The sequence below is a fragment of the Poeciliopsis prolifica genome, unplaced genomic scaffold, assembly GCF_027474105.1.
Source record: "Poeciliopsis prolifica strain line A6 unplaced genomic scaffold, Auburn_PproV2 SCAFFOLD002, whole genome shotgun sequence".
Classification (NCBI taxonomy): domain Eukaryota; kingdom Metazoa; phylum Chordata; class Actinopteri; order Cyprinodontiformes; family Poeciliidae; genus Poeciliopsis; species Poeciliopsis prolifica.
Genome location: NW_026562377.1, coordinates 18,497,621 through 18,521,394, shown reverse-complemented (window position 1 = coordinate 18,521,394; position 23,774 = coordinate 18,497,621). Strand labels below are relative to the sequence as shown.

General features: G+C 37.6%; 1 protein-coding gene across 1 annotated transcript in view; it reads left to right on the top strand.

Annotated features, from left to right (window-relative positions):
* unc13a (unc-13 homolog A (C. elegans)) overlaps positions 1 to 23,774 on the top strand; it is a 45,746-nt gene that overhangs the window by 4,094 nt on the left and 17,878 nt on the right. Inside the window, exons 2-34 of the mRNA XM_055047889.1 lie at positions 2,216 to 2,245; positions 2,345 to 2,444; positions 3,381 to 3,498; positions 3,741 to 3,864; positions 4,210 to 4,280; positions 4,549 to 4,603; positions 5,333 to 5,362; positions 6,288 to 6,483; positions 7,580 to 7,699; positions 9,633 to 10,442; positions 10,877 to 10,970; positions 11,785 to 11,831; positions 11,984 to 12,062; positions 14,245 to 14,319; positions 14,424 to 14,643; positions 15,877 to 16,104; positions 16,292 to 16,433; positions 16,616 to 16,785; positions 16,946 to 17,061; positions 17,990 to 18,153; positions 18,284 to 18,437; positions 18,585 to 18,653; positions 18,986 to 19,075; positions 19,175 to 19,309; positions 20,815 to 20,948; positions 21,075 to 21,160; positions 21,439 to 21,565; positions 21,642 to 21,738; positions 22,251 to 22,394; positions 22,489 to 22,566; positions 22,701 to 22,778; positions 23,266 to 23,354; positions 23,451 to 23,597. Of these exons, the coding sequence (XP_054903864.1) occupies positions 2,216 to 2,245; positions 2,345 to 2,444; positions 3,381 to 3,498; positions 3,741 to 3,864; positions 4,210 to 4,280; positions 4,549 to 4,603; positions 5,333 to 5,362; positions 6,288 to 6,483; positions 7,580 to 7,699; positions 9,633 to 10,442; positions 10,877 to 10,970; positions 11,785 to 11,831; positions 11,984 to 12,062; positions 14,245 to 14,319; positions 14,424 to 14,643; positions 15,877 to 16,104; positions 16,292 to 16,433; positions 16,616 to 16,785; positions 16,946 to 17,061; positions 17,990 to 18,153; positions 18,284 to 18,437; positions 18,585 to 18,653; positions 18,986 to 19,075; positions 19,175 to 19,309; positions 20,815 to 20,948; positions 21,075 to 21,160; positions 21,439 to 21,565; positions 21,642 to 21,738; positions 22,251 to 22,394; positions 22,489 to 22,566; positions 22,701 to 22,778; positions 23,266 to 23,354; positions 23,451 to 23,597 (4,417 nt within the window). The remainder of the gene's footprint in view (positions 1 to 2,215; positions 2,246 to 2,344; positions 2,445 to 3,380; positions 3,499 to 3,740; positions 3,865 to 4,209; positions 4,281 to 4,548; positions 4,604 to 5,332; positions 5,363 to 6,287; positions 6,484 to 7,579; positions 7,700 to 9,632; positions 10,443 to 10,876; positions 10,971 to 11,784; positions 11,832 to 11,983; positions 12,063 to 14,244; positions 14,320 to 14,423; positions 14,644 to 15,876; positions 16,105 to 16,291; positions 16,434 to 16,615; positions 16,786 to 16,945; positions 17,062 to 17,989; positions 18,154 to 18,283; positions 18,438 to 18,584; positions 18,654 to 18,985; positions 19,076 to 19,174; positions 19,310 to 20,814; positions 20,949 to 21,074; positions 21,161 to 21,438; positions 21,566 to 21,641; positions 21,739 to 22,250; positions 22,395 to 22,488; positions 22,567 to 22,700; positions 22,779 to 23,265; positions 23,355 to 23,450; positions 23,598 to 23,774) is intronic.

Here is a 23,774-nt window from a genome sequence, read left to right as displayed (position 1 = left end):
CATAGTCAAGCTAAAATTGTAATTTTATTATCAAGATCTAGACAAGTATGAAAAGTGGAAAATGCATTTTTTTAAACTACTACCTATTCAATTATTATTTTTTGCCTGGACAGGGGAAATCTTGCTATGGTCTCACAACACACCATACAAATCTATAATATGTTGCCTTCTGGCACATCTATTGTGCAAAGCACTGGGTTTAATGGTTCAGATGTATATTGGTGGTGGACACACTGAGTGAGAGCTCACAGAATTGCAAACACTCAAGTAGCAATAGTGGGTATTCCTAAGGTAGGAAAAAGGTTAGCCACTGCAAAGACAGGAGTAACAGTTTAATCTGCAGCCTTTCCACATGTTAGGTTCACAAATCTGCTCATCGTTCCAGGCATCATCAGTTGTTCTATTGTTTCTTCATCATGATAATAACGCTGTAAGCACATCATCAAACTTCACCCAAAATTAACAGCTGAATTGTTGACATTTTGGCAATTATCCCAAACACAAACACACACCAAAGTGGGTTTTAGAATGGGTAAAGCAGGCTAAAATTAAGTTTATGATATGGAATAGCCTCAAAATGAAATGTCATGAAGGCTAAATGATGCCTAAAATCTATGCTTGTGCCAGGAAACTAATCAGTTAAGCTAAACTTGACCAAGTGTCCTGGCTACTGTGCTGAGCTGTTACATGATGTATTAACAGTCTTTGAGATAGACATATAGTTTAAATATATATGCCCTATTGTCTAGTGGAATAGGACAATTTCCTTTTTATAGCAGGGTTTTTTGTGATACATCACTGTTGTATAATTAATTTTTTCTAGGGTATTTTCCAACACAGATTAGAATAATCAGTTTACAATAATTTATTGTAAAATGTACCACATTTTCTTTTGTGCTTTGACAATAAAAAGGGTTAGCAAAATAGAAAAATGTAAATGCAAAAATGCTGTTTCTAGAAAAGGGGAGGATTTTAAAATGGAAGATAAGCAAATACCTTAATCACTGCCTGCTATCATTCACACATGCGCCAGGGAATTCTTACAAGTTGGTGTTTTTAATATATTTTCTCATATATATTTCTTGATAGTTGTGCCTGATTTCCCAAAAGTCAGTATGAATAAAAACAGGCAATCAGCAGGGATTAAATATCAGCAATCTGAATATTAATACATCTCTGCTGAACAGAGAGAGGGTAGACATCAGTAGGGTTCAAAATTAAATGAATAATAAATGCCAATTTGACATCAGTGGTGTTTTAAAAGTCATTCTCGTACCTCTAGAGGACTCTGTGTAGGGGGATTGGCAGTCAAACCTTGGCAGTGCTTTGTTCCTCTTCTTAGAGAAAACGACTGTATTACTAAGTCTGTCTTGCTAAAAACTTTGAGAGATTTCACATATGCATCTTTTAGAGATAACAAACCATATGGTCATGCTTGCCCTTACCTTAACCTTTCACTTTTACTGCAGAAGCTGTTCCTCTAGACTCCAAAAAAGTGACCCAGAGACTTTGACATCTACTGAATGGTTGCAGCCTTTCATATTGAGATCTTGGCATTCTACCCATAGAGAACAGAGGAATCCCGGCCTGAGAATTGCAGACCTCCCACCTCATCTCTAAAATGCCAAACTGCTGTCAGTCACCAGCCAGATATACTTTAAAGTGTGTGAGCTTGAGGCAACGATTAGGCTCGGTTCCTGAAGTATTCATACCCCTTGAGCTGTTTCACAATTTGATAACTTCGGCATATTTTATTATGGTTTTATAATAGACAATGATATATGGCTTACCAAATACTAATAAAGGTGTACAAAATTGGGTGGGGATTTATATTCAATTCGCTTTACTCTCAAAGTCCTAAATCACATCTAGAGTAACCAATTTCTGTCAGAAGTCAGCTGTGACTTATTCAATCTCAGCATAAATACAGCTGCTCTGTGAAGGACTTAAATGAACATTAAACATAATTTAAAACCAAGCAACCTCTACAAGAGGTCAGGGACGAAGCAAGATTTTAATCATCTCATGTAGCATTGTTCAAGTCTTGAAAAGATAGTGATATAAAGGTAAAAAGGGCATAAATGTTCACGCAGACTTAATCAGAGGAGAGTCCCATGTTGTTGTTGAAGTTGCATTCTCTTTATCAAAAGTCATGTTACGCAGCAAACCGACGAAACAAACTGATATCTTGTTTTCTTTTCCAATTTTTACACAGTAAAGAAAGGCAAGCTCGATGGACCCCAAGGTGAGTTATGAACATTAATCTACATACATTAAACAAACAAAGAAATATGGACAAACAAAAACTATAAGCCAGGAGAAATTTTTGCTTTATCTCTTACAGAGAAATTTAACACATACGTGACCTTGAAGGTGCAAAATGTTAAGAGCACCACCATCGCTGTGCGTGGCAGTCAACCATGCTGGGAACAGGACTTCATGTTGTGAGTCTTCTCATTTCACTTATCTCTCCTGTGCTTTCATTTCCACATTTATTCTCTCTGCCTGTCTGTAGGTATGTCAAAAATTAACATTTTACTAAGAGTTCTTTACTGTCCTGATTCTGTTTTTAATGTTCTTTTTCTCTTAAATACAATCCCATTCAAACTACTAAAAAACAAGTTGAAAGCGTGTAATAGTGTTTGTCATTGTCCTTTTAAAAATGAGCACTTTTAATTATTTACGTAGTTGACTTCCTATAAAAGAAACTACATTTAGATAACATTTTTAACAACCTTTTGGAGAATTATTTCTTAATCTTTTAGTGATCAACCACTAAAAGGAGCTTTTTGTGGCTTCTTGCTTTTATTTAGCCATCTTCCTGTTGAGGAGTGAGAGGATCACATAACATGTCTCCACACCCAGAGGATTTTATTCCTTCTAAAGATTTCTTTTGAAGTCAGTAATACTGAAAATCTGCCAAAAACAAAACTGATTCTTAAGAAGGGCTTTTACTCTGACTTGTGTCTCTTGTCTCTGCCTCTACTCTACTATTCAAACAGCAGCAAACCATTGAGTCTGATTACTTTATGAGGTCTTTGGGAAGCGAGAAGAAAATGTTCCACTGAAATTAAAACTGGTTATTATAGCAAAAGGGGCTTACTAAATGTTGAGACATGCAGAGGAAGATGGTGATTGTATTTCTGGTTTGTGTGATCCTTAAACTATATGAGCAGCAGTATATGTGAAAGCTCATTCTGGTAATTTCCACAGGAACACAGTCTCTGCTCTTGTCTCTTCCTGTTAGTAGCCTTGTGGATAATCATCTTTTCTTCACATTACCACATATAATTCCTGGCATTTATTTCTACTCTGCTAAAACTTGTTTGTATTCAGCTATGATATATGTAGTTTTTTTTTTTCACTTTTCTCATCAACAGCGAAATAAACCGTCAGGGGCTGGGTCTCACAGTGGAGGTCTGGAACAAAGGACTGATCTGGGACACCATGGTGGGAACTGTATGGATACCCCTTCAAAACATACGACAGTCCAATGAGGTACCAGCTCTTCTCTGTTACCTTGACTGATTGAGAAAAAAACTAAGCATAATACTTAAATTAATAAAAGATTATATTTTGTTAAAGATTATATGATTAGTTTTATAATGTATCTTGAATGCGTAAATACAGACTACAACATATGCAAACAATGAAATAACACATTTTATCCAGAAGCCGCAACATGCAATAAGTGTTTTGTTTTTATTTTTGATATACTTGTCCTATCTCGTGTTTTTCAGGAGGGTCCGGGTCAGTGGCTGACCCTGGACTCGAATGTGATTATGGCTGAGAATGAAATCTGTGGAACCAAAGACCCGACCTTTCACAGGCTGCTGCTTGACACTCGCTTTGAACTGCCATTAGGTTTGGTCGTCAGCATTTTTATGAATTTTATCCAAGCAGTTTCCTTTCTATTTTTAGTGATTGCACAACTTTACAAATTATATCAATAAGTGAGACTGCTGGAGCAAGGCTTCTTCTGCTTTGTGCTTAAAGTTTTTGAGTGTGGAATTGTTTTCAGAAGAAACTTTGTCTTCTAAAATTTGCACAATTGCATCTTTCTACACCTTATAGTATTGTTCAATCTTCTTTTTATTTTGACTGTATCTTTCATAATATCTAAAATTATGACATCTTTCATGCCTATGCAATTAAATTAATCAGAACTTAATATTCTAAGGGAAGAAACATGTTTCTGTTTTCCTGCAGACATTCCAGAAGAGGAGGCCAGATACTGGGCTAAGAAACTCGAACAACTTAATGCAATGAGAGATCAGGACGTAAGAATTTCACTATTTTGCATAAACTGTTAATTAAATGCCACTCACAGTTACTTATCTTTCTCGTCATAATATAGTCATCTAAAATATATATTATTTGTTGAATCTAATTCGCCTCCATTTGTGTTTATAATTTATTTTCCATATCTGCAAGAAAAAGCCGAACTGTCAGAACTAAGATCTAGTTTACCTGAATTATTTCCTAGTCAAAGACCTTTATGTTATTCTCCTAACATGCCCGTTTCCACTGCTTCTCTTTCAACGTCAGTATGCCTACCAAGAAGAACAAGAGCAATCACTCCATGCCCCCTCCACACAGTGCTGTGAGTGTCACCGATGTCTTCTGCATTCACCTCCCTCTGTGCCATCACCCGCTGTGTCCTTTTTGTGGCTCCACTCTCCCCGCTCCCTCTGCTCTGTTGCCTTGACTCATTGAGAAAAAGACTAAGCAGAAAGTAGCTATTAGATTCAACAGAGGATGGAGGGAGGAAAGCAAAGGAAAAACTGATGTGACTAATCATAAATGCATGCCTGCCTGAGCTCCAGAATGACTTAAAGGGGATAAATGTGTGATGAAATTGAGTTGACATATGCTGCGTGTCCGACACAAGCTTTTGCTGTTTATCTCTGTGTCTAGTGATGGTGACATGGGGAGCAGGTGGAGAAGCGTGTGCAGTTCAAGTCTGCTTACAATTGCTTTTCTTTCTTTATTCAAATGGAGCTTGTGTTTGTCTGAATTATAACGGCATATATGTGTTTTTTGCTTGTAGCTACTTGGAAGCATCAAGGGCAGCTGCTTTTAAAAAGTCAGTTTTTATATAAGCTGCTAGAATGGCCTTGTCTTTGATTTTCTTTTTTTTTTTCTGCTCATAGAAAGACATGAACCCAGTCACCTCTTTCATAGCTTCTCATCTACAGATTTACACCATAAGATGATTATTTTTCAGGGTTGCAGATCTTCATGTTTGGTTAGCTGTGTTGGTGGATTTTTAATGTGTTTGAATTACATCCGCAAGTAAATTTTTACAAGTTAACAATTTCTCTCTGTGCAGGTAATTGGAGTCTGTGGGGAGACCAGCAGAGTAAGTTTCTGTCATGCACTTCTACTAATGGCTTGTGCAACTGTATTTATTGTCCACAAATCAGTGTAATGATCTCCCAGTGCAGTTTTCCTCTGAGACCATAAGTGCATGAAAATGGATTTCCTGTTTTGAACTTTGCTCCAGCTCATGTTAAATTATTTTTGAGTAAATCATTAGATATATCTAATTTCAGTGGAGAATCATGTGTTTCTCACCCGGGCAGATGTTTAGGAGGCAGTAGGAATAGTAATAGTCAGAAGAAGATAATTAAAGAGATACTTGTGTAGAATTAGATTTTTCAGTGTATTAAACAACGGATTTGGAATACAAGTTTACATTTAATGTGACTTTTCTTTAGTCACAACGGTTGTAAATTGCACATAAAGTAAATTACACAAATATATACATATACTCCAACTAATATTTGGATGAAAGTTGCTCCTCAACTACATTCATTTTTAAAGAATAAATACTATTCTAGCTTGACTGGATTGATATTTGACCACTCTCTTATCAGATAAAGTAGGGTCAAGTTCAATGAGCTTTTTAGGTATGTCTATAATTTTCCAATAGTCTGATTTCAGGGCCATTTCTTAAGCTTAGGCATAAAAACAAAGAGAGACATTTTTGTACTGGGTCATTATCTGGCATATTTTTAAGCTAACAAATCCTTTATCATCCACATAGAACTTCATCTAAGACATCTTAAAGACTTAAAGGAAGGTTTAAATATCACATTTCTCAATATTTTTCATTATTTTGCTCGCTCAACCTCTACAGATTATTAATTAACACAATGCTATACATATCCTTGTTGTCATTAATGTCAAGTTCAACAAGCAACAACATTGTTGGCAACAATTTCTGATCTCTCCAAGCGTCAAAACCCATCTTCATCTCGTCTCCCACTGTGTTATGTGAACAGACGAGGACCCAGACAGTGCTGTTGATGACAGGGACAGCGACTACCGCAGCGAGACCAGTAACAGCATCCCACCTCCCTTCTACACCACCTCCCAGCCCAATGCTTCCATGCACCAGTACCCAATACGGCATCAACATTACAGGCACTCCTTCAGCGATGACATCCATGAGCTGGACTATGATCACAGAACCATGAGGTAACATGCATGCTATAAATACTATAAATACACACCAAAGTTTACTTAGTTCAAATTAAATTTATCTCTGGAATCTGATTAATAATGTCTGGTGGTGGTCAGAATTTTTAAAAAAGGTAGTGGTTTTTGTTTTGTTCTGTTTTTTTGTTGTTGTTTTTTGTTTGTTTTTTGAGATTAATAATTTCCAGTTCAAACAAGTTCTTCCTTAATCAACAAATCCCGTCGGACGTCTGAGACCACCGAGCTCGTGTGGCCTTGTTTTGTTTCGATGTTGCACATGGTAACATCTCCCACTGTATCCTCCTCCTCTAGAGAACAGCTCAGGCCTCAGTGTATACAAGTATGCTGGGGCTCAGCGTTCTTGTATTCAGGTCATGTATGAAGTGAGCCTTTGTGATTTTTTTTTTTTATTGTGTGAATGCATGTGTGTGTGTCTGCATCTTTGTATGCATGTGTGAATGAATGAAACCCCATGTGATTTCCTCTCGACAGCCTTGTGTAGAAAATTCAATTGCAACAAATGATCAAAGCTGAAGTACTTCTCAGGAAGGCTTAAATCTACTGTAGATCTTTACCTTTGGCAAGAATTAGGAGGGAAGTTCATTTTGAAGTGCAATGTCTTTTTTTCTTTCACAATATTTAAGGATTGGTTCACAAACTAAATACGTTTTTCTTCCTGTTATCACATTCTACTAATATTAGTAGATAATGTAAATATTTTCATAAACATAGTCATACTTTATAAATCTCATAAACACAATCATAAACTTAACTTCTTTTCGCTGTTATTTTCAAGCTCAGAGAAAAGAATCAGCTGGAGTGAAACAGTTCCAGGTATTGCTCGAAATACACCTGTTTTAGATTAATTAAGGACCGTGGGATCACAGATAAATGGTGCACATTGTGGCCAGATAAAGCAAATCAAAAACTTCTCCATCTGATAGTTACTTTTAAATTAAAGTTGTGAACCATTCCTTAACCGGACAGGCCAGAGGCTCAGACTAGTTCGAGCTTTCTTTGAAAGATTTGCACTGAGCTATACTGATGCTCCTTTTCCACCTCTCCTCCCCACCTCCCTTCCTACTCCTCCTACCAGACGCTATGATAGTTTAGACTCTGCCACCAACGGGCGCAGCGATATCGACTCAGGCTCAGGGTCAAGCCGGCGCACCAGTCGTCAGTATTCTCTAGACAGTAGGCACTCTCTGTCCGATAGGTGGGTCTCTGTGCCTCCTCTGCAATTTGTGCTCCTCCTTTTCCTCGTCCTGCTCCGGCCTGTGACACCGTCTCGCTGTGACGTCAGTGGTGGACTTGTCCCGTCCTCCTCGCTCGATGTGCTTGCATGCATGTGCTCTTATCCTTGTATATGTATTTTCTATATAATTTTATAGAAGACTACTATTCCTGCTTCTGTCCTTATTGTGCTCTTGGTGAAAAAAAATAAAAAATTTCAGATCTAACCAATGATGCATTGTGTTTATGGCTAGATAGGCTGTACAGCCTTCTCTTTGTGTGTGTGGGAAGAGGATGAATGATTGACATGATGTGTGGACATGTCTGATATTTCAGCAGTTGGAGGCAGATGGATTAATTGTTGGTTGGAGTCGTTGGGACCGCCTGTAAGAGTCTGTGCGCATCTGTTGTCATGACAGCTTGTTATTACAGCCTCACCCTGTATGTGAGACTTGAGGAAGGGCCCTGTCTTGTCCTGGCTGTTTCACACTTGGTAATTATACACATTTAAATCCCACTTGTGAGGCAGTAAAGGCTGTATTTCTGATCATGGCGCCTTAGCAGAGAACCCAAGAAATGTTATTATCCCCTTCAGTGTGTCGTTAAATCTGTATTCTTTCAGAAAATAAAAGGTTAAATATGTATTTAGACTTAACAATATGGGAAATTTGTCACTATGTGATTCTGGATGTGAGAGATTGTAAGATAGGTTATGGACTGAGAAAAAAGGAAGTGCTGTGGTGGTTTCTGTGACCATTCATCCATACCACTGTGTACTCCCTCTGGCTCACAGCCTAAAAGTCATTATATAGTACTCTCCATTATTGCTGTGCGTTATTGAACTAAGACCACTGTGGTAAATATAGATAAAACAGTGAAGTGTGAGTGTTTGTTGCAGTGTGGTCAAGAAGATGTGTTTCTGTGTTTCTGCAAACTCTCTCTGACTCATTGGCTGTCCCAGTGAGTAATAACCATTTTTGTAAAATTTCTCACATGTTTATCTGCAAAAGGCAAATAAATTATCTAAGTTTATTGCTTTTTCCTCCTCAGTTTGGAGAGGTGTGTTTTTATCGTGTTATATTCAATTTGGGGTTGGTATGAAGATTTTTATCTGCTTTAATTTATGTTTGATTTAGCATCTCTTGAAACCTTGTATTTATCTCAACTAAAACACACATCTTGCTATGAAAAAGATGCATAACTAGTCAAAATCATTTGATTGGAATTACAGTGCAAAATTATTCACACCCCTTGAACTCACATTTTGTCTGGTTACAGCCATAAACTTCTAAGTATACTGTCAAGATTTTATGTAATAAACATGCATAATTGTGATTTGAGAGCAAACATGTTTCTTTTCTATTAAATAAAAATCTAACAACAATCAGATGAGGATTATTTAGTACGGTGGCCAACCTACTTTATTCAGTAAGTTAAGTTTAGCTTTTATTTATTACTAATATTTTATTAACGTTGACTTACACCATGCAGTGTCCTAAAAGCAGTGCATATGCTAAAATTAGATAAAATGCTAAGCTTAAATGCTACGGTTAGCTGGTATGTGGGCTCCAGCGAACGAGTTCACTAAATTTGCCTCACTACATTCAGTCATTTTCCTTCTTCCTTTTCACAAGTATGCACTATTTTGTGTGGCTTGTCTCATAAAATTCCAAGAAAATTAAGTGAAATTTGTGGTTGCAATGTAATAAAATGTGAAAGAAAATTAAAAGGGGTATTAATATGTTTGTAAGTTACATTAGTCTTTGATTAGTTGTCTCCCTCCCTGGCCTCAGCACAAGCTCCTTAACTGTGACAACCTAACTAATCACACAGCTGTCGGGATCCCCGGTCATTTATATTTCAAATCCATGTGGGTTGTATGTATCTAACACGTCTTTATCTCCCCCTCATGTCAGTCCGACAGACAGCCGCTATGCCTCGTCAGCGGAGCTGAGCAGAGGAAGCTCTCAGCTTAGCGAGGAGTTTCCTCCAGAGGACGGTGAAAGCTTTCAAGGTTCAGAGTTCTACGATGAAAACGACTCGTACCACTCCTGCCATTCCTCCGTCAGCTATGGCAAAGAAGACTCTCCGGGCTGGGAGGGGGAGGACCACCAAGGGGTCTACAGTGACGAGGGAGGCTACCTCAAAGATGGAGGGGAAGAGGGTGCACTGTATGATGAAGAGGAAGGTGACATTTACGCAGAGGAAGGGCAGTATAACTATCAAGATGATGAAGAGATGCACTACAGAGATGAAGACATGTTTCCACTGGGTGAAAAACAAAGCCAAGACAAGGAGCCGATCTACACTCCATCAGTGCCATCAGGCTCTGCATCCACCTTGGTGCCACCATCTGATGGCCTGTCTTCCTCCAGGCCACCTTTGGAGAAGCAAGCATCTTTGCATCAGCAGAGGCTTGCCCAGGATCAGACCCAGTTGCCCAGTGCAGCTCTTGAACTACCTCCAGTCTCACAGGACAGCGTGTTGCCCTCTGATGCTTCAGATTCCATCAAGCCTTCCTTTGCTTCATCACAGCAACAGTTGTCTGTCACAACATCCACCCCTACCATCCCAACCCAGGTTCCACCTCAGGACACCAAGCCCCTGGAGCCTGAGCCCACAGCGGAAACCCCTCTGGAGGACGTTCATCCTCTTGATCAGCCCCCAGCAGCAGAAACTGTGCAACCTGCTCCTGAGGAGAAAACAGAAGAAGCTCCTGTTCCAAGGTAAAGTCTTTCTTTCTATGCCAATCTCATTGAAGACTCAAAATGCATAAGCTTTATTAAAGTGTCATTGTTTTGTGGTTCACATCCGTTGAAAACAGTAAAAATACAATATCTACGAGTAATATTTCTGTTTTGGAGAGCGGTCGCAAATGCAGCTAGAATTATTCCAGAAGGTCGCTTGAGATGCATATTACTGAGACTTTTAAGTATCAGTGGACCTGTTCACATGTATTTGGGCTTGTATACATAATTTGTCGGTTTTTGAGTTAAAGAAAGTTAACATAAATCTTTCAGTTGATGTGAATGTCTGACCAAATCTGTAAATCACGTGTTTAAACACTTTCTGATTCATGTTTAAGTTCCATATTATTAGCTATCACTATGTCTGATGGTCTAAATTATTCTACTGTATTTGTTTTCAATTCTTAATTCAGTTTCCCAAAGAGAGAAATCATGGAGCCAGGACCTGCTAGAGCCAAAGCTAACTGGCTTCGCCTTTTCAGTCGAGTACGACTGCAGCTACAAGAGGTACAAAATGCACATGTTTCAGTGTAGCATTGTTGTGTCTGCTTGCATACCTGCCAGGTTAATGTCTGTGGATTTTCTTTTTTTTTTGCTGTATGTTTACCCTGTTGCTTCTGTGCTTTAATATTCAATTGTTTTATAACTATATGTTGTATAAGTTCTTGCATGTTATAGTGTTCTATTTTACATGTTTAATGATTTTTTGCCCATTCATTTTTCAGTTTTTTTTATCCTTTGCAATCTTATGTGTTGTGTTAGCCTAGTTTCTGTTTTCCCCTTGTATTGTTTTTGCCATTTCATTATTTTCTTTTCAGTTGTTTGCCATCCCCGTAGCGATTTGCATGTAGTCCATTCTGATTACCCATGGCTGGAGAAGACTCTCAGGTGGGTGTAGCCATATGCGTCTTCTCGTGTGTTGCTCTCATAGCACTCATGGATATTTAGGAGGATAATGATAAAACCTGTAAAACCGGAATCAAGACGGATCTTAGGCAGACCTTTTTCTTTGCATTAGTATGATGATGATCAAGGTCTGTTATTATTTAACCAGACAAAGAATGTGGTTATCATTTATGGAGCACATTGAATGGTAGGCATGATTACATGAGCAGTTATCTGTCTGAAACACTTTTTATTTTTCGTCTAGTGTATGAGGTATAATTACTTAAACCCACAATTTAGCTGTTTTTGCGTTGAAGCCGTATGTGTCTGAAGAAAAACTCCTATTTATTTGTCAACAATAGGAAAACATTTTAATTTCTCTGTAGGTTTTAAATGTTTTTCAAGCATTGTGTTTTTAATTCATCTTTCTCCACAGGCCCGAGGAGAGCATGTTGGGATTGCCTCATTGCTTTTGTCTGCAGGGTAAGTAACTATAAAGCTGACAACATTATGGCTGAAAATCTATAACTTGTCAAACAAAAGGCAAGCCAGTTGTGTAATTGATTTGTTGTGTCCAGATTTTTGACAGCGGTTATTTGATATGAAGCTGATGTATGGTGTGTCTCTTTTTCCAGCATGGGTGGTGCTCTGTACAGCATTGACAGCATGCCAGACCTTAGAAAGAGGAAAGCAATGCCTCTGGTCAGAGATCTGGTTAGTTTATGCTCTAATCTCATTTCTTTCTTTTGACTAACTGTCTCACATCTCCCCAGTCCATCTCTCTATCTCTCTCTCCCTCTCTTGTTTTTATTCCCATTATGTATTCATCAACTCCTTCCCTTCTTCTTCTTGCATCTATTTCAACCCCTGGCAGTTCACTTATATTAATAGTATGAAGCACATTTTCTGTTGACTAAAGTCTGATCGGTTGAGCTGCCAGGATTGGGAGTTTGCCATCAGGACAGATGTCTCTTACTGCTTATCTAGTTTTAGATAAATATGATTACACACTTGTCGTCAACTGCATAATTGTCGTGACACTACGTCACTGCACTACGTCACTGCTAATATGACTGTAACAAACATAAATCCTTTTCTGAGATATGTTTCTTTGTAAATCTATTGTATAGCCATTCTTAAAGCACGTTAGATCTATTTAAGTAGGAAGTGATAGAATGGTGAGATTTTATTTTGATACCTTGCTCTTTACATACATTTTAAGAAATAAAGTGTAAGTATAAGTTGTGCTTAGGGCTTGGAAATGGTTTGAATCTTTTCATCTTACTCTGTCTCTGATTTTAACCTTTTTAAATTGCTTTGTGAAAAGAGTACTGTCAGAAAACTGAAAGCCTTACAAAAATATTCACACCCTAAAAGTCTTTTTTTTACCCTTTATGATAAATGTTTAGTATTTTTAGTTTCTTACATTGTAGACTAAAACAAAGCATTGCTTAATTATAAACTGGATTCAAAATGATGCATGAATGTAAACTTTCACAAATAAATGCCAAAAAGCAGGGGCTTTCGTGAACTCTTATTTACTAATTAGGCATTTAGTTGCACTGTAATGTTTTGTGGCCATCAGAGTATAGAGGACTGAATAGACACATAGAATACACTTTCCTAAATTTTAAAACCACTGATCATTTTCCTTGTATTTAGCAATTAAGTGCTACTTTATGTTTGCCAATTCTTTAAATCCAGATATAGTACACATGGGTTTCTCATGGTAACATGACAAGATATGAAAAATTCAAAGAGGTTTGAAAACCTTTTGTGAGGCACAAATTAATTGCCACGATAAGCTTAATGTGCAGTTTTTACTCCCTTTCCATGGAACGCTGGAGGTAAATAATTGCCATTTTTGGACTCTTGCCTGCCTTTCTTAATTATTAGTGACATTCAACACTCTCAGATACAAGCAGACGTAGGCTGGCACACCTGCGTTATGCTCCCCCAATGGCCACACACAAAAACTCACACACTCCTTTGTTTTGTGAAAGTGATTCCTGTAATTAATTGGAGATGGATGAGTACTGCCTGAATAAGCAGTAAATATTATTGCATTCTGCTATCAAATAACAGCTGTGGTTGCAAGAGCAGCTTCCTCCAGAGTCCCCTGACTTATGAATCTCCACATGTAACCGAAGCTGCATCTTGGTTTGTTTTGTTGATTGATTTGTAAAGATTGAAATGGGACTAGGACTAATCATTTGCTTAAATAAGAAAATAAAAATTCTTATATTTAAACTTTTGTTAAAAAAAAAAAAAAAAAACTTGGAAGAGTAAGTTATACAAAGCTGTTGGCTTACTTGCAGACATTTTGAATGTAATTCTATCTTGAGCTGTATGTTTGAATAAATATCACCATAAAAACAACACATTATCCAGTTTCCACTAACTCAAGGTCAATATTGCTATACATTATCATTATACGTTGTATGTCTTCATTGATTCAACCATCACCTAAATTTATCTAAACTGAAAAGCTTTGTTAAATGTTGCTATTTGATAAAGTCACATTCTACCACTAATATTGACACTAATACTAAGGATTTGGTTTTGGTTATAGTAAGCTATTTTATCACTGTCTGAATAAATCAGTTTTTCTTGTCATGTCTAATGTTAAATATCTCTTTCTCTTCTTTTCCTAAACCAAAGGCAATGGTGAGTATTTTTTCATATTAAAATATTTTAATTAATTTGTTCGTAAAAGTGTATGTTTGTGTTATCATTTGACTGGGCACGTTCGATTAAAGGAATAATAGGAAGTTTTACTGATGATACATTTAGTTACATAGGCTCACAGATGTGCATAAGATAAAGAGTATAGCATATATATTAACTATATTATATATAGTACAGTTATTAATTTCCATTCTGCTCATTCACTCAGTCTTTGGTCCAGAACTCCAGGAAGGCTGGCATCACCTCAGCATTAACGTCCAGCACCCTGCATAATGAAGAACTGGTTTGTTTTCAGTTTATTCAAACACACTTTAATGAAAGTAACTCACTCTGAGTGTGGAGCATGGAAGCCAAACTCTTAGTGAATCTTTTCTGCTCATTCTGTAGAAGAGTCATGTCTACAAGAAGACCCTTCAGGCGCTCATATACCCGATCTCTTGCACCACCCCACACAATTTCGAGGTGTGGACAGCCACCACTCCAACTTACTGCTACGAGTGTGAAGGACTGCTGTGGGGTATTGCTCGCCAAGGCATGCGCTGCACTGAGTGTGGCGTCAAATGCCATGAGAAGTGCCAGGACCTGCTCAATGCTGACTGTCTACAAAGTAAGAGAAGTGTTAGGAAGAAACTGTGCGTGACATGATGGTTTAACGCATGTGTACACAAATGACCTAACAAAATTGAAACTGTCATAATGAATAAAGACAGATAGTATAGGCTCCCATGTGCCTTGTATTAGCTCATGGGTGAGTTTTAATCAAAACATTTTCTCACTGAAATTGACATATACACTGTTTGTTTGTTTTTTGTTTTCTATTTTATTCCTGACTATTTGTGTTGTGTTTAAAGTATTATAAATACTAACCATAGTTATTCCTGTCTATTTTTGAGACTCATGTCACAAAGACCCACAAGGTTATCTCTTAAAAAATAATTTACTTATTTTGGCTTCTGTTCATGTAATTTGATTCTTGTTAGAACCAGAGAACTTATAAAATCGGCCTCCTTGTGGTTTCTGACAGAAACCACAAGGTTAGCTTCCCCTTTAGCCAACATGTCTTAATTTAGCTTAAATAAGTTCATGTTGATTAAAAAAAATTGGACAAATACCCTGCAACTTGTCAATTAATGATGTTGCTGGTCATATTTGAGGATGCTGTACATCCATAATTTAGACACAGAAGAGGCTTCTGTAAAAGCCCAAAATAAAATGGCATTTATTCCAGTGATATGTGTCACATTTGACTTTTTCACACATGAAGATCTGTGAGATTTTCTTTCTTTTATTTTTATTTTTTTATTAATTTTACCCTCAAACTAAACTTTTTGCTGAAGTGATTGTGTGTTTAGTGGAAGATTTGTGTTGCTTTACTGTATAAATGTTTTCTATTTATCAACAGAAAAACCATTCAGTTTACTTATTCTTCTTATCTTCAATAATCAAAGCCAAACAGAGTCCTCCTCCTCCTTTTCTGTATCTTTTTTGTGTGGAAAGATATTAAAAGCAATTTGTCTTTCCTTGTCATTTAGCTCTCTGTTTGTCATCAGTTTTTAGCTCAGCTTTTTATTGCTTAGAGCTTCGTTGGCTTTTGATTCATGAAATAGGTCATAGTTTTTTTCATTTGCGCACATAAACTTCTTACTTTGACGGCTTAAAATCAATTGAAAATACATTTTCTAGATATGGAAAATGTTGCTTCTCAGTAATAAACTTAGGCTCATGTTGTCATTTATTTATTTTCCGATCTGTCAACACATTTTATTTGAAATCAAGTTAATTTCATTTATGATTTCTAATCCTTTTCCTGATATAACATTTTGACTGTCTTTGCAACAAGGAGCTGCAGAGAAGAGCTCCAAGCATGGTGCAGAGGACAGAACCCAGAACATCATCATGGTTCTTAAAGACCGCATGAAGATCCGTGAGAGGAACAAACCAGAGATCTTTGAACTCATCCAGGAAGTGTTTGCTGTCGTCAAGTCCACCCATGTCACCCAAATGAAGCAGATCAAGCAGAGTGTGCTCGACGGCACCTCCAAATGGTCAGCCAAGATCTGCATCACAGGTGAGGGGAAGCCATTTTCAGCTCACCTTGAACAGAGATGGCCAATTAGGTCAGCATCGCTATCAAAGGAGATGACAGCTGTGTTAAACACAGTCCTATTTGTGATGTTTATGTTTTAGTATGAGGCAACTGTTTACATGTAAGTACACACATAGTTACAGTCCATTGTTTCTTCTCTTTTGTTCAGTGTTATGTGCTCAAGGGCTGCAAGCAAAGGATAAAACTGGTTCCAGCGACCCCTATGTAACTGTCCAGGTGGGGAAGACCAAGAAGAGGACCAAAACTATCTATGGCAACCTCAACCCTATCTGGGAGGAAACGTTTAATTTGTGAGTCATAAAAATTTCACTAGACGGGTTGAGACTGTATAGTTGCTTCAGCAGAAAGTATTTAGTGGTAGATCATACAAATATTTTTTCTTTGGAAGTCATCCGACATGAGTCATGATATCAGTGAGAAATGGTCACTGTTATTGATGCATGTTGCTGAATCTCTTGTTTCACATTTCCAGTGAATGTCACAACTCCTCAGACCGTATCAAGGTGCGAGTGTGGGATGAAGACGATGATATTAAGTCTCGGGTGAAGCAAAAGTTCAAGCGAGAGTCGGATGACTTCCTCGGTCAAACTATCATTGAAGTCCGCACTCTGAGTGGAGAGATGGATGTCTGGTATAATCTTGGTATGCTCTTTTATTGTTCCTTCTTGTTTAAAGTGCAATAGTTTAACATCTTCTGGGTTATCTTGCCATGCAGAAGCTGCCAGGGTCACATAATTGTTACAATTGTAGAAATTTCAGGATGAAGTTGAGTGATGGTCTTTCTGTTTTGCACACTTCGCAGACAAACGTACGGACAAATCAGCCGTGTCTGGGGCAATCCGAATGCGCATTAATGTGGAAATTAAAGGAGAAGAGACAGTCGCTCCATATCATGTACAGTACACCTGTCTGCATGAGGTAATGTTTATCTTTAAAAAAGACCAGCTTATTTATTGCTACAGCATAATTTCAGACTGAAAAATTAAGGAAAACCGAATCTTTACATTGAGAAAATGTATTCAGTTGGGGAAAAATCTGTTAAATTTGTTTAAACAAAATCACCAGTATCACACTGGTTTAAAGTGCAATGGTACCTTCAAAAATACCTATAAAATAAATGCAAGTGCATAATTTTTTAATTTATACTTTTCTTTTTTAAGGGTTACAAAATGGTACCCAAACTTTGACATTGCCAGTCAGAGCACTTATAAAGCTTAAAACAATTTGAAATATGATTAGGAACCTGTGATTACAATAAGAGAGATAATGAGGTCCTTTCCAGATTGATATCCCGTGGAGTATTCTTTTTTCTAAAGAAACTGGTCCCTTTCCTACAAAGCGAAGATAGACACTTTTATGTTCTGACTCTGTGCAGAAGAAAAAAAATCACCTGATTGATTGTAGATGAATCTCAGATTTCAATGGAGTCATTGCTGGGCTCATTGCTCAGCAGATCTTATTAGGTGAACCTTAAATGTCATATGATCATACTTATTGCTTCAGATAAGTTCTCATAAACTCACCATGAGTGTGTTTCAGTGGTTCAACATTTATGGTCTGCACAACAGCTTCTGCTGGCCTCTTAATGTAGTTGCATGGTACTTCATACATTATAACCAACAGACATAAAGGACTGAGAGCTTGCACTATGCTACCTATATAGTTTAATGTGTATGAAATCTAATTACGCCTCAGTAAACTACTGAGATGTGAAAAAATGATTGAATTACTTTTCATTCATTTCAAACCTCTGTACTGTATATTTCCCATTTTCATCTTTGTTTCTTATTGTTTTTCTCCTTCAACCTCTCTCACTTTACTTTGTTTCTGTGTTTTTTTTCTGCAGAATCTCTTTCATTATGTAACAGATATCCAGAATAATGGTGTGGTGAAGATTCCTGATGCAAAAGGTGACGATGCTTGGAAAGTTTATTTTGAGGAAACTCCCCAAGAAATAGTGGACGAGTTTGCCATGCGTTACGGAGTGGAGTCCATCTACCAGGCCATGACGTACGATTCTAAGTTAAAAATCTCCAAACATCAATGCATATAGAGAGGACCTAGAATATGATTTTGTGCAGTAATGTATTGAAGCCGTTAAGATCCGGTGTTTGCTCATGGTTTCATTTCTTATTTACAGTCACTTTGCCTGCTTGTCATCCAAGTACATGTGCCCTGGTGTGCCTGCAGTCATGAGCACCCTGCTGGCCAACATCAACGCCTACTACGCCCACACCACCCAGGCAACCAACAATGTTTCTGCTTCTGACCGATTTGCTGCTTCAAACTTTGGAGTGAGTCACTAAAACATCTATAAGCTACATGCATATTTTAATCATAGAATAAATAAGTGCTCTTCTATTCTTATGGGGGTCAGGGATATCTTTCTGAATAAATGTCCTCATTCAAATTCTTTCATCCTGTTTTTGTTTTACCCACAGAAAGAGCGATTTGTCAAGCTTCTAGATCAGCTGCACAACTCTCTAAGGATAGACCTCTCCATGTATCGAGTAAGATTGCTCTTTCTTTTCAGGAAGTACACACTCACACATAATTCTCATTATGTCTTCTGCATCGTCAATTGTTACTCTTCCTTTTTGGAGAAACACTAAAAACAAGAGGCATTTTGTTAATTAGAGTGACATTTCTTCTCAAACATACACAGGCACATCCAGGAAACACCGCCCACCCACACAGCAAGCTGAGATCTCACTGACAGTGAAAATTGTGCGACAAGGCTGGATTTTGCACATACACACACTAGATACAGGCAAATGTGAAATGTTGCGTTGAGGTTTAGTGTGTGTGTGTGTGTGTTGTTTGTTTTCCCCTGTGACCGCAGAATAATTTCCCGGCCAGCAGCCCTGAGAGGCTACAGGATCTCAAATCCACAGTTGACCTCCTCACCAGTATTACCTTCTTCAGAATGAAGGTGCAGTCCCCTTCAAAGCCTCACTGTAAAACAAGGTCAGACATTGTGTCAATTGATAGGTCATCTGGTTTGACTGCATTGTTTTCTTTGTGTTTTCAGGTTCAGGAGCTCCAGTCCCCACCCAGGGCCAGTCAGGTTGTAAAGGATTGTGTGAAAGCCTGCCTCAACTCCACCTACGAGTACATCTTCAATAACTGTCACGAACTCTACAGCCGCGAGTACCAAACAGACCCGGTAAGAGGCAACAGCACTGGACTGACTGACTCCCTAAAAGGATTTATTGAATCCCTAACATATAAAATATAATAAAACTTTTGACTGTGTATGTGCTACTATGTTGGTGTAGGGCAAGCATGCTATTCTTGAGACAAAGACATGTAATTCTGCTCAAACACTTCTGATTTCAATAAATGTGTTAATAGCATGCTCCTGCAGAGCCTTTTGTCAGAATGAGGAGATAATTGAACTATTTGAATTGGGCATGTTGTTGCAGGTCTAAATGTAAAATGTATAAAGCACCAGACCTGGGGAATCACAATTGCACACCCTGGATGTGGACAGTTTAATAGCGCCAAAATACGAGCAAATATAGTTCACTACAGTTTTATTTAATCTCCCTGAATCACATAACCTGGAGCTCATTTAGAAAGTTAACTTGGTGATCCTTAAAAGCAGCACTTCCTTGTAGCAAAGAAGAACAAAAAGATTTGTCCTTGTTGGGACTCCATTTTTGCTCACTAATTAAGCTGTCCTTATTTGATGTGTTAAAAGCACTGTGACTGCTCTGCCTGTGTGCCTTTTATGTGTGCTGAGCTCTTATCATCTCTGCAGTCTGTATATGCCAGGCTCTTCAATCCAAAATTTCTACAGCGAATTTCAACAGGGATGTCTAGAACTTGTTTCAAGTGTTCATTAAATCGCCCCCCCTTTGAATTTCAAATAGGCATTTTTCCCTTTGAATAAAACATTTCAACCTCAGGGATGTGGCAGCATTTTGCAGGAAATGTCTGCAAGATAATTCTTTCCCTTTTTATTCCTGCAGCTTTTTTTTCTTGCCACACATCTTAAACTACTTCAAACCCTGGAGAATTCGACCCTTCTCTCCAAAAACCCTTTGAACTTTTGGAAAATTCAAGTTGACATTTACATACTTTGGCTAACTGATTATCTTATTCACTAACAGAGGCTGTCACAATGCAAACTTCATAGTACTTTATTTAAAAAGTATTTTGAATATATTCTTTCAATAAATTTACCGCATATGATTAACACAGCATTTCAACTTTTAACATCAACATTGTGTTCTTTTATTTCTACCTTATTCTACAATTATATTTTGTAATTTGAGAAACCATCAGAAGTACTTCTTGAAATACTTTGCTAAAATTTGTTTTGTTGCCAAGAATCTTGATAAAGCTAGTGACCTAAGTCCATCTGTGACAAAAGAGAAAAGACTCTTAAGTTTGCAGCTCACATAAAATAATGAAGCTTATCTAATTCTAAATAGCAATTTATAATGACAAGCTCAAAATGAATATAGGATTTGCAGTGCCTATGCTGGATGTGTCAAAGTGAAAAGTACTCTCATAAAAAAATGTGATTGTGTTTATGTTAAAAAATATATGCAGTTATCCATGACGTGGGAGAAACAGTCATATTAACTAGTAAAACTTGTTTAAAGTTAACAGAGAGCCAACACTGTTGACTTCAGTGATAAAAGTTGCTATATTTTCTTCCAGGCCAAGCAGGGTGCTGTGCCTCCTGAGGAGCAGGGACCTAGTATAAAGAACCTGGACTTCTGGTCCAAACTCATCACACTTATTGTTTCCATCATTGAGGAGGACAAAAACTCTTACACTCCCTGCTTAAACCAGTATGTATCAATAAAATTTAATAAAATGAATGGCAGATCATTCTGATGATCAGTTTCAGCTTCATAACATTAAAGTAGCATTCTTTCACTCGATGAGTTTCATGTTCTTTGTTCTTCTCCATCAAGGTTTCCTCAGGAGCTCAACGTTGGAAAAATAAGTGCCGAAGTAATGTGGAATCTGTTTGCTCAGGATATGAAGTATGCAATGGAAGGTGAGTTGAAATCAAAACTTCAGTATGTGAACTGCTAAGGCCTGATATAGAGATATTTATATGAATAGTGAACTAAATATATTTTACAGAAAATATCTGTTAGTCTTCCAGTTTCAGTTTCGGGATTAAAGCTGAACACAAGTTGATAAAAATGAAAACGATGATGAATGACAATTTCTTTCAATAAAGGACAAGCAGAAGTAGAAGTCAGTTTGCTGCAGATCGGTTGTGAGTGAAGGAAGACATCTGAATGGGTTTATGTTTTCTGTCTTTTTTAGAACATGAGAAAAACCGTTTGTGTAAGAGTGCCGATTACATGAACCTGCACTTTAAGGTTAAATGGCTGTACAACGAGTACTGCAAAGACCTTCCCTTCTTCAAGAGCCGAGTGCCAGAATACCCTGCGTGAGTAACATCATTTTTGTAAGAACTAAAGTCAACATGTGGCGCAAATATATGCGAGCATGTTTGGGTTCTGCAGGTGGTTTGAGCCGTTCGTCATCCAGTGGCTGGATGAAAATGAGGAAGTCTCTCGTGACTTTTTGCACGGGGCTTTGGAGAGAGACAAAAAAGATGGGGTAAGGTTTCAGATTCTTTTATTATCTTTCAAAGCTTCATCTTTCTTCTGCCTTCCTCCAAAAACTTTCCTCTCTACTTCAAGTAACAGGGAAGAAAATTTTGTTGCATCAAGGCATTGCTGGCTTTATTCTACAGCTGTGAGTGCATGGAAGCTGTCCTCGCCTCATTACCCAGACTCCCCTTGGTCACACTGAGACACCCCATCCAATTAGAGAGCAGGTGCTAACCAGCCAATTACAATGAGGCCGACAGTCCCCTCCACCTGTCACCGGCGGCCTGTTGAACTGTCTGGTCTCAGTAGTTGGACACTCAGTGACAGACATCAAAGGATCGGTTTAATACAGCACCTGTTTCTCAGCCTCCATGGTTTTAGTTGGGCAAAGATTACATTTCCCCACATTTTTGAATCCCAACTTTCTTCCTGCTGCAGATTCATTAATCTCTAATTCATAATTACATTTTTTTTTTCATTCTTTTTAATTTTCTTAGCCCATGTTTTTCTGCTCTGCAGTTCCAGGTCACATCAGAACATGCTCTCTTCTCTTGTTCGGTGGTGGATGTATTCTCCCAGCTCAACCAGAGCTTTGAGATCATCAGAAAGTTAGAGTGTCCAGATCCACAGATCGTAGGACATTACATGAAGCGATTTGCCAAGGTAGATTTATCGCGGTTTTTCTTGCAGCACCTTCCTCACTTTCAAAGAAAAAAAAACAAAACAAAGTTAAGCATTCTTTATGTGTATTTTGCAGACCATCAGCAATGTTCTTCTGTCCTATGCTGACATAATTTCCAAGTTGTTTGCCAACTATGTTACCATGGAGAAAGTGGTAAGTGATTCATTGAGCCTGCATAAAGTATTTATTTTTATTTTTTACAGAAAAACGATTTGTTTCACCAACACCAATAAACAGATTTGTCTTTAAAGATCTTAGTTCAGACACATATAAACTCTTATTTTCAGCCCTGCATTCTGATCAACAACATCCAACAACTGAGGGTTCAGTTGGAGAAAATGTTTGAAGCCATGGGTGGAAAAGACGTGAGTAACTCTGCCACTATATCATACTAGAGGGACCTTTACTCAACACTTTTGTGTTTCGATTTATGACCATCTTAGATCAAGTGAAGTTTAAATTGCTATAAAGAGTCTTTATTTTGCTATAATCTGTTATAATATATCTGTTATAATCTGTTTATTCCTAAGTTTAGTAAAATAATTATTTAAGTATTATTTAAGTAATAAAGGAGACATTCAGCAGACATGATAATAAATATGATAGTAAAATGTATAGGAAGTCTTGAAAGATGTGAACCAGCTATAATATTTTAACACTTTTGATGAGAAAAAAATATCAAACAAAAAAATAAAATGTATTTAAAATATAGATTTTTTTTATTTATCCAGTTACTTTCCTTCTTATGGTTTTTTATTATCTAATAAAACAAAAATAATATTTTAGCAATTGATCACTTAGAACTGTTTTTATTATAAAAGTTGTACTTGTGCATTTGTGTTTCTGATTTAGCTGTGTGTGGAGGCCAGTGATATCCTGAAAGATCTTCAAGTGAAGCTCAACAATGTCATGGATGATCTGAGCAGAGTCTTTGCTGTCAGGTGGAAATTCACCCACACTCACATTCAAACTTGAACCACAACGTAGATTTCTGCCAGACATTTCTCACATAAAGCTGCATTTTTTTTGCACCATAGTTTCCAGCCTCACATTGAAGAAAATGTGAAGCAGATGGGCGACATCTTGGCTCAGGTGAAAGGAACGTCGAATATAGGGAACGCCAGCAGTGTGGCCCAGGACGCCGACAACGTCTTGCAGCCAATCATGGAGTTCCTGGACAGCAAGTAAGGCAGTTTGGCATTTTCATCTAAGCTTCTGCAGTGAGAAAATAAATAAGTGATCCAGAAACATTATTATTCAACATATTCGGTCCTGTTTCTACTGACGTCCATGCATTGTGAAATTCATTGTTATTGTATAGTCATTCACTCTGCTGCAAGATACTGATGTTCTTGGAGACA